Here is a 10,205-nt window from a genome sequence, read left to right on the forward strand (position 1 = left end):
ACATAGAGACAAATGACAATGGAAACACGATGATCCAAAACCTATGGGATGCAGCAAAAGCAGTTCCTAGAGGGAAGTTCATAGCTACACAAGCCTACCTCAAGAAACAAGAAAAATCTCAAATAAACAATCTAATCTTACACCTAAAGGAACTAGAGAAAGAAGAACAAACAAAACCCAAGGTTAGCAGAAGGAAAGAAATCATAGAGATCAGAGCAGAAATAAATGAAATAGGAACAAAGAAAACAATAGCAAGATCAATAAAACTAAAAGCTGGTTCTTTGAGAAGATAAACAAAATTGATAAACCATTAACCAGACTCATCAAGAAAAGAGGGAGAGGACTCAAATCAATACAATTAGAAATGAAAAAGGAGAACTTACAATGGACACCGCAGAAACACAAAGCATCCTAAGAGACTACTACAAGCAACTCTATGCCAATAAAATGGACAACCTGGAAGAAATGGACAAATTCTTCAAAAGGTATAAGCTTCCAAGACTGAACCAGAAAGAAATAGAAAATATGGACAGACCAATCACAGGTAATGAAATTGAAACTGTGTTTAAAAATCTTCCAACAAGGGCTTCCTTGGTGGTGCAGTGGTTGAGAGTCCCCTGCCGATGCAGGGGACACAGTTTCATGCCCCGGTCCGGGAAGATCCCACATGCCGTGGAGCAGCTAGGCCTGTGAGCCATGGTTGCTGAGCCTGCGCGCCCAGAGCCTGTGCTCCGCAACGGGAGAGGCCAAAACAGTGAGAGGCCCGCATACCGCAAAAAAAAAAAAAAAAAAAAAAAAAAATCTTCCAACAAACAAAAGTCCAGGACCAGACGGCTTCACAGGTGAATTCTATCAAACATTTAGAGAGGAGCTAACACCCATCCTTCTCAAAGTCTTCCTAAAAATTGCAGAGGAAGGAACACTCCCAAACTCATTCTATGAGGCCACCATCAACCTGATACCAAAAGCAGACAAAGATACTACAAAAAAAGAAAATTACAGACCAATATCATTGATGAATATAGATGCAAAATGCTCAACAAAATACTAGGAAACAGAATTCAACAACACATTAAAACCATCAGACACCATGATCGAGTGGGATTTATCCCAGGGATGCACGGATTCCTCAATATATGCAAATCAATCAATGTGATACACCATATTAACAAATTGAAGAATAAAAACCATATGATCATCTCAATAAATGCAGAAAAAGCTTTTGACAAAATTCAACACCCATTTATGATAAAAACTCTGCAGAGAGTGGGCATAGAGGGAACCTACCTCAACATAATAAAGGCCATATATGACAAACCCACAGCAAACACCATTCTCAATGGTGAAAAACTGAAAGCATTTCCTCTAAGATCAGGAAGAAGACAAGGATGTCCACTGTCACCACTATTATTCAACATAGTTTTGGAAGTCCTGGCCATGGCAATCAGAGAAGAAAAAGAAATAAAAGGCATCCAAATTGGAAAAGAAGTAAAACCGTCACTGTTTGCAGATGACATGATACTATACATAGAGCATCCTAAAAATGCTACCAGAAAACTACTAGAGCTAATCAATGAATTTGGTAAGTTTGCAGGATACAAAATTAATGCACAGAAATCTCTTGCATTCCTATACACTAATGATGAAAAATTTGAAAGAGAAATTAAGGAAACACTCCCATTTACCACTGCAATGAAAAGAATAAAATATGTAGGAATAGACCTACCTAGGGAGACAAAAGAACTGTATGCAGAAAACTATAAGACACTGATGAAAGAAATTAAAGATGATACCAACAGATGGAGAGATATACCATGTTCTTGGATTGGAAGAATCAATTTTGTGAAAATGACTATACTACCCAAAGAAATCTACAGATTCAATGCAATCTCTATCAAATTACCAGTGGCATTTTTTGCAGAACTAGAACAAAAAATCTTAAAATTTTTATGGAGACAGAAAAGACCCTGAATAGCCAAAGCAGTCTTGAGGGAAAAAAATGGAGCTGGAGGAATCTGACTTCAGACTATACTACAAAGCAAAGTAATCAAGACAATATAGTACTGGCACAAAAACAGAAACATAGATCAATGGAACAAGGTAGAAAGCTCAGAGATAAACCCACGCACCTATGGTCAACTACTCTATGACAAAGGAGGCAAGGATATACAATGGAGAAAAGACAGTGTCTTCAATTAGTGGTGCTGGGAAAACTGGACAGCGACATTTAAAAGAATGAAATTAGAACACTCCCTAACACCATACACAAAAATAAACTCAAAATGGATTAGAGACCTAAATATAAGACTGGACACTATAAAATTCTTAGAGGAAAACGTAGGAAGAACACTCTGACATAAATCGCAGCAGGATCTTTTTTGATTCACCTCCTAGAGCAATGGAAATAAAACCAAAAATAAACAAATGGGACCTAATGAAACTTAAAAGCTTTTGCACAGCAAAGGAAACCATAAACAAAACGAAAAGACAACCCTCAGAATGGGAGAAAATATTTGCAAATAAATCAATGGACAAAGGATTAATCTCCAAAATATATAAACAGCTCATGCAGCTCAATATTAAATAAACAAACAACCAAATCCAAAAATGGGAAGAAGCCCTAAATAGATATTTCTCCAAAGAAGACATACAGATGGCCAAGAAACACATGTAAAGCTGCTCCAAATCACTAATTATTAGAGAAATGCAAATCAAAACTACAATGAGGTATCACCTCACACCAGTTAGAATGGGCATCATCAGAAAATCTGCAAAGAACAAATGCTGGAGAGGATGTGGAGAAAAGGGAACCCTCTTGGCACTGTTGGTGATAATGTAAATTGATGCAGCCACATGGAGAACAGTATGGAGGTTCCTCAAAAAACTAAAAATAGAATTACCATATGTACAGCAATCCCACTACTGGGCATATACCCAGAGAAAACCATAATTCAAAAAGACACATGCACCCCAGTGTTCATTGCAGCACTATTTACAATAGCCAGGTCATGGAAGCAACCTAAATGCCCATCGACAGATGAATGGATAAAGAATATGTGGTACATATATACAATGGAATATTACTCAGCCATAAAAAGGAATGAAATTGGGTCATCTGTTGAGATGTGGATGGATGTAGAGACTGTCATACAGAGTGAAGTAAGTCAGAAAGAGGAAAACAAATATCGCATATGAATTCATGTATGTGGAACCTAGACAAATGGTACAGATGAACCGGTTTGCAGGACAGAAGTTGAGACAGATGTAGAGAACAAACTTATGGACACCGAGGGGAAAGCCACAGTGGGGGGGTGGGGGTGGTGTGATGAATTGGGTGATTGGGATTGACCTTATACACTGATGTGTATAAAATTGATGACTAATAAGAACCTGCTGTATAAAAAAATTAAATTAAATTAAAAATATTTTTAAAAAACATTAAAAAAAGAAGTAAAAATGATTTTGCTGTTTCTCATAGAAACAGCGTTTGGGAATTTAACAAAAGAAATCAGAAAGCACTAGAGTTTAATAGTTCTTTATTATTTAATAAGATGATTATCTTTTTCATAAAAAAACTTTTCATTTTTATAGATAAGAAACTGTGGTGGGCAGACCAAAACTTAGCTCAGCTGGGAACCTGCAGCAAAAGAGATGGAAGAAACCCCACTGTTCTAAGAAATAAGACTTCTGGGGTCGTTCATATGAAAGTGTATGATAAAGAAGCACAGCAAGGTAAGTCACACGGTAATGCATTTGTGCCGCCTTTTGAATATATAATGTTCTCTTTTTTCATATTATTTTCTCAAGTCAAAAATTGAAGTTCCCTATTTTTCTTCTAGTAAAAAAAAGGGGGGTGGCAAATGCTGCTTAATACTGTAGAAGGAATGCCTTTAGCATAAGGTATATAATGAGCTTTCAAAACATTAGCAAAGCTGCCCAAGGAATCTTAATTTGTCAGGTCTTCAAAGAGGTCTTATTTTGTTCTTGATTTAAAAATATAAGAATAAGGAAAAAATCCCAGTAAAATATATTCAATGTATAATTATGCCAGAAACAGAATGAACTAGGGGCCTTCAAATGGACTATGTTGATGCAAGAATTTCATAACCAAAAGCACTTCATTGTTTGGCTCTAAGCATTTTGCGTTTTTGTTTTTGCTTGTCCAAATGGTGTGCAGTGAAATGGAGTGAGAGAACTAACAGATGGTTTACGTACGTGGACTTGTCACATTGCCCAAATGGCAATTAGATTAGAGATGCCAGCCAGTACAGCCCTACACCTGCTAGTCTTTTCTTCGTTTTTGGTTCCTGATCCATGACATTAGCAGAACTCCCTTCCTAGAAAAAATATTCTTCTATATTCTACTATCTTACTTAAATCTCTGCCGTGAAATCCTTTTCTTCATATATTTTTCTGCTTAGGAAAAAAATATCAAGAAAACTTAAAAGGATTTTTATCTAAAGGATTTGGGCATGTAGATCAAAGCAGATAAGAGTAGAGATAATAGTGAACCAAAGGGATCACTAATTCTGAAGACAGGTGACAGCAATCAAGCAGGCAGAATTTATTGGAGATACCAATTGAGAGCCATTCCTGCACAGCCGGAGACAAAGTGAAGACCAGATTCATGGTTACCTTTTCTGAAAAAAGCATGGGTCAAATTTCAGTCTGGAATCCTTTCTTGCCAGGAGCAGCAGGAAATATTTCTTTTTCAGGAAAAGAAAATATTTTTAAGAGAAAAGAATTGCGTTGTAAAACCATCTGAACTGATTACTGGGATCCATTCATGGTTGAGAAGACATTGACACCCAAACTCTTAGGCACAAAATCTGTACTTATTCTCTGATATATAGATATATATAGATATAGATATAGATATAGATATAGATATATATTTGGTCATTGTCTATAATAATGAACAGGAGAGTTTTCACTAGGAATTACTTAATAGAAAATTTTCTATATCAAAATAAATAATTTTACTGGCATTCAAGTCATGGAAAATAGATTATTTAACTGGGAATAAAATACTGGCACTCAATAAATAAAATATGGCACTTTTGTGGATTTCAATACAATCTGTTAAGTATAAAAACTTACAGTACTATAATAAACTTTAGTTCATAGTCTATACTGAATGAGATTATATCTGAAAATACACATTATAAAACACAAGTTAGAGAGAGATTATATTTCCAAACATTTTTTTAAATCTATATTTATTCCTTCAAAATGTGAACAAACACATACTTTGAAATTGTAAATTAATATAATACATTGAATTTTTGTAGGTACAGTTCCAATAGTTTCTTGGAAGAAAAATTCATTGTATTATGCTTGTCTCACATTGTTCATTTTAACAAGATCCCCCTCATCTTTTTTTTTTTTTTTAGCATAGGGGACTATCCATGATTCTTTTTTTTTTTTTTTTAACATCTTTATTGGGGTATAATTGCTTTACAATGGTGTGTTAGTTTCTGCTTTATAACAAAGTGAATTTGTTATACATATACATATGTTCCCATATCTCTTCCCTCTTGCGTCTCCCTCCCTCCCACCCTCCCTATCCCACCCCTCCAGGCGGTCACAAAGCACCGAGCTGATCTCCCTGTGCTACGCGGCTGCTTCCCACTAGCTATCTACCTTACGTTTGGTAGTGTATACATGTCCATGCCTCTCTCTCGCTTTTTGTCAGCTCTCACCCTTCCCCCTCCCCATATCCTCAAGTCCGTTCTCTAGTAGGTCTGTGTCTTTATTCCTGTCTTACCCCTAGGTTCTTCATGACATTTTTTTCCTCTTAAATTCTACATATATGTGTTAGCATACGGTATTTGTCTTTCTCTTTCTGACTTACTTCACTCTGTATGACAGACTCTAGATCTATCCACCTCATTACAAATAGCTCAATTTCATTTCTTTTTATGGCTGAGTAATATTCCATTGTATATATGTGCCACATCTTCTTTATCCATTCATCCAATGATGGGCACTTAGGTTGTTTCCATCTCTGGGCTATTGTAAATAGAGCTGCAATGAACATTTTGGGACATGACTCTTTTTGAATTATGGTTTTCTCAGGGTATATGCCCAGTAGTGGGATTGCTGGGTCATATGGTAGTTCAATTTGTAATTTTTTAAGGAACCTCCATACTGTTCTCCATAGTGGCTGTACCAATTCACATTCCCACCAGCAGTGCAAGAGTGTTCCCATTTCTCCACACCCTCTCCAGCATTTATTGTTTCTAGATTTTTTGATGATGGCCATTCTGACTGGTGTGAGATGATATCTCATTGTAGTTTTGATTTACATTTCTCTAATAATTAATGACGTTGAGCATTCTTTCATGTGTTTGTTGACAGTCTGTATATTTCCTTTGGAGAAATGTCTATTTAGGTCTTCTGCCCATTTTTGGATTGAGTTGTTTGCTTTTTTGTTATTGAGCTGCATGAGCTGCTTGTAAATTTTGGAGATTAATCCTTTGTCAGTTGCTTCATTTGCAAATATTTTCTCCCATTCTGAGGGCTGTCTTTTGGTCTTGTTTATGGTTTCCTTTGCTATGCAAAAGCTTTGAAGTTCCATAAGATCCCATTTGTTTATTTTTGGTTTTATTTCCATTTCTCTAGGAGGTGGGTCAAAAGATCTTGCTGTGATTTATGTCACAGAGTGTTCTGCCTATGTTTTCCTCTAAGAGTTTGGTAGTTTCTGGCCTTACATTTACGTCTTTAATCCATTTTGAGCTTATTTTTGTGTATGGTGTTAGGGAGTGATCTAACCTCATACTTTTACGTGTACCTGTCCAGTTTTCCCAGCACCACTTATTGAAGAGGCTGTCCTTTCTCCACTGTACATCCCTGCCTCCTTTATCAAAGATAAGGTGACCATATGTGCGTGGGTTTATCTCTGGGCTTTCTATCCTGTTCCATTAATCTATATTTCTGTTTTTGTGCCAGTACCATACCGTCTTGATAACTGTAGCTTTGTAGTATAGTCTGAAGTCAGGGAGCCTGATTTCCTCCAGTTCCTTCTTTCCTTCTCAAGATTGCTTTTGGCTATTCGGGGTCTTTTGTGTTTCCATATAGATTGTGAATTTTTTTGTTCTAGGTATGTAAAAAATGCCAGTGGTAGTTTGATAGGGATTGCATTCAATCTGTAGATTGCTTTGGGTAGTAGAGTCATTTTCACAGTGTTGATTCTTCCAATCCAAGAACATGGTATATCTCTCCATCTATTTGTATCATCTTTAATTTCTTTCATCAGTGTCTTATAATTTTCTGCATATAGGTTTTTTTGTCTTTTTAGGTAGGTTTATACCTAGATATTTTATTCTTTTTGTTGCAGTGATAAATGGGAGTGTTTTCTTGATTTCACTTTCAGATTTTTCATCATTAATGTATAGGAATGCAAGAGATTTCTGTGCATTAATTTTGTATCATGCAACCTTACCAAATTCATTGATTAGCTCTAGTAGTTTTCTGGTAGCATCTTTAGGATTCTCTAGGTATAGTATCATGTCATCTGCAAACAGTGACAGCTTTACTTCTTCTTTTCCGATTTGGATTCCTTTTATTTCCTTTTCTTCTCTGATTGCTGTGGTGAAACCTTCCAAAACTATGTTGAATAAGAGTGGTGAGAGTGGGCAACCTTGTCTTGTTCCTGATGTTAGTGGAAATGCTTTCAGTTTTTCACCATTGAGGATGATGTTGGCTGTGGGTTTGTCATATATGGCCTTTATTATGTTGAGGAAAGTTCCCTACTTTCTGCAGGGTTTTTATCATAAATGGGTGTTGAATTTTGTCAAAAGCTTTCTCTGCATCTATTGAGATGATCATATGGTTTTCCTCCTTCAATTTGTTAATATGGTTTATCACATTGATTGATTTGCGTATATTGAAGAACCCTTGCATTCCTGGATAAACCCCACTTGATCATGGTGTATGATCCTTTTAATGTGCTGTTGGATTCTGTATGCTAGTATTTTGTTGAGGATTTTGGCATCTATGTTCATCAGTGATATTGGCCTGTAGTTTTCTTTGTGACATCCTTGTCTGGTTTTGGTATCAAGGTGATGGTGGCCTCGTAGAATGAATTTGAGAGTGTTCCTCCCTCTCCTGTATTTTGGAAAAGTTTTAGAAGGATAGATGTTAGCTCTTCTCTAAATGTTTGATAGAATTTGCCTGTGAAGCCATCTGGTACTGGGCTTTTGTTTGTTGGAAGATTTTTAATCACAGTTTCAATTTCAGTGCTTGTGATTGGTCTGTTTATATTTTCTATTTCTTTCTGATTCACTCTTTGCAGGTTGTGCATTTCTAAGAATTTGTCCATTTCTTCCAGGTTGTCCATTTTATTGGCATAGTGTTGCTTGTAGTAATCTCTCATGATCTTTTGTATTTCTGCAGTGTCAGTTGTTACTTCTCCTTTTTCATTTCTAATTCTATTGATTTGAGTCTTCTCCCTTTTTTTCTTGATGAGTCTGGCTAATGGTTAATCTATTTTGTTTATCTTCTCAAAGAACCAGCTTTTAGTTTTATTGATTTTTGCTATCATTTCCTTCATTTCTTTTTCATTTATTTCTGATCTGATTTTTAGGATTTCTTTCCTTCTGCTAACTTTGGGTTTTTTTGTTCTTCTTTCTCTAATTGCTTTAGGTGCAAGTTTAGGTTGTTTATTCGAGATGTTTCCTGTTTCTTAAGGTGGGCTTGTATTGCTATAAACTTCCCTCTTAGAACTGTTTTTGCTGCATCCCATAGGTTTTGGATCATCGTGTCTCCATTGTCATTTGTTTCTAGGTATTTTTTGATTTCCTCTTTGATTTCTTCAATGATCACTTCGTTATTAACTAGTATACTGTTTAGCCTCCATGTGTTTGTATTTTTTACAGATCTTTTCCTGTAATTGATATCTAGTCTCATAGTGTTTTGGTCGGAAAAGATAGTTGATACAATTTCAATTTTCTTAAATTTAGCAAGGCTTGATTTGTGACCCAAGATATGATCTATCCTGGAGAATGTTCCATGAGCACTTGAGAAAAATGTGTATTCTGTTGTTTTTGGATGAAGTGTCCTATAAACATCAATTAAGTCCATCTTGTTTAATGTATCATTTAAAGCTTGTGTTTCCTTATTTATTTTCGTTTTGGATGATCTGTCCATTGGTGAAAGTGGGGTGTTAAAGTCCCCTATTATGAATGTGTTACTGTCGATTTCCCATTTTATGGCTGTTAGTATTTGCCTTATGTATTGAGGTGCTCCTATGTTGGGTGCATAAATATTTACAATTGTTATATCTTCTTCTTGGATCAATCCCTTGATCATTATGTAGTGTCCTTCTTTGTCTCTTCTAATGGTCTTTATTTTAAAGTCTATTTTGTCTGATATGAGAATTGCTACTCCAGCTTTCTTTTGCTTTCCATTTGCATGGAATATCTTTTTCCATCCCCTTACTTTCAGTCTGTATGTGTCTCTAGGTCTGAAGTGGGTCTCTTGTAGACAGCATATATATGGGTCATGTTTTTGTATCCATTCAGCCAATCTGTGTCTTTTAGTGGGAGCATTTAGTCCATTTACATTTAAGGTAATTATTGATATGCATGTTCCTATTCCCATTTTCTAAATTGTTTTGGGTTCGTTATTGTAGGTCTTTTCCTTCTCTTGTGTTTCTTGCCTAGAGAAGATCCTTTAGCATTTGTTGTGCAGCTGGTTTGGTGGTGCTGAACTCTCTCAGCTTTTGCTTGTCTGTAAAGGTTTAGATTTCTCCATCATATCTGAATGAGATCCTTGCTGGGTAGAGTAATCTTGGCTGCAGGTTTTTCTCCTTCATCACTTTAAATATGCTCTGCCACTCCCTTCTGGCTTGCAGAGTTTCTGCTGAAAGATCAGCTTTTAACCTTATGGGGATTCCCTTTTGTGTTATTTGTTGTTTTTCCCTTGCTGCTTTTAATATGCTTGCTTTGTATTTAATTTTTGACAGTTTGATTAATATGTGTCTTGGCGTATTTCTCCTTGGATGTATCCTGTATGGGACACTCTGTGCTTCCTGGACTTGATTAACTATTTCCTTTCCCTTATTAGGGAAGTTTTCAACTATAATCTCTTCAAATATTTTCTCAGTCCCTTTCTTTTTCTCTTCTTTTTCTGAAACCCCTATAATTCGAATGTTGTTGTGTTTAATGTTGTCCCAGAGGTCTCTGACACTGTCCTCAGTTCTT

At 36.0% G+C, this 10,205-nt stretch overlaps 1 protein-coding gene across 1 annotated transcript in view; it reads left to right on the top strand.

The window, feature by feature from the left end:
* LRP1B (LDL receptor related protein 1B) overlaps positions 1-10,205 on the top strand; it is a 1,467,083-nt gene that overhangs the window by 915,248 nt on the left and 541,630 nt on the right. Inside the window, exon 33 of the mRNA XM_027078335.1 lies at positions 3,592-3,732. Within this exon, the coding sequence (XP_026934136.1) occupies positions 3,592-3,732 (141 nt within the window). The remainder of the gene's footprint in view (positions 1-3,591; positions 3,733-10,205) is intronic.

This window comes from Aethalodelphis obliquidens, unplaced genomic scaffold, assembly GCF_003676395.1.
Source record: "Aethalodelphis obliquidens isolate GAN/ISIS:26980383/991018 unplaced genomic scaffold, ASM367639v1 scaffold2, whole genome shotgun sequence".
Lineage (NCBI taxonomy): Eukaryota > Metazoa > Chordata > Mammalia > Artiodactyla > Delphinidae > Aethalodelphis > Aethalodelphis obliquidens.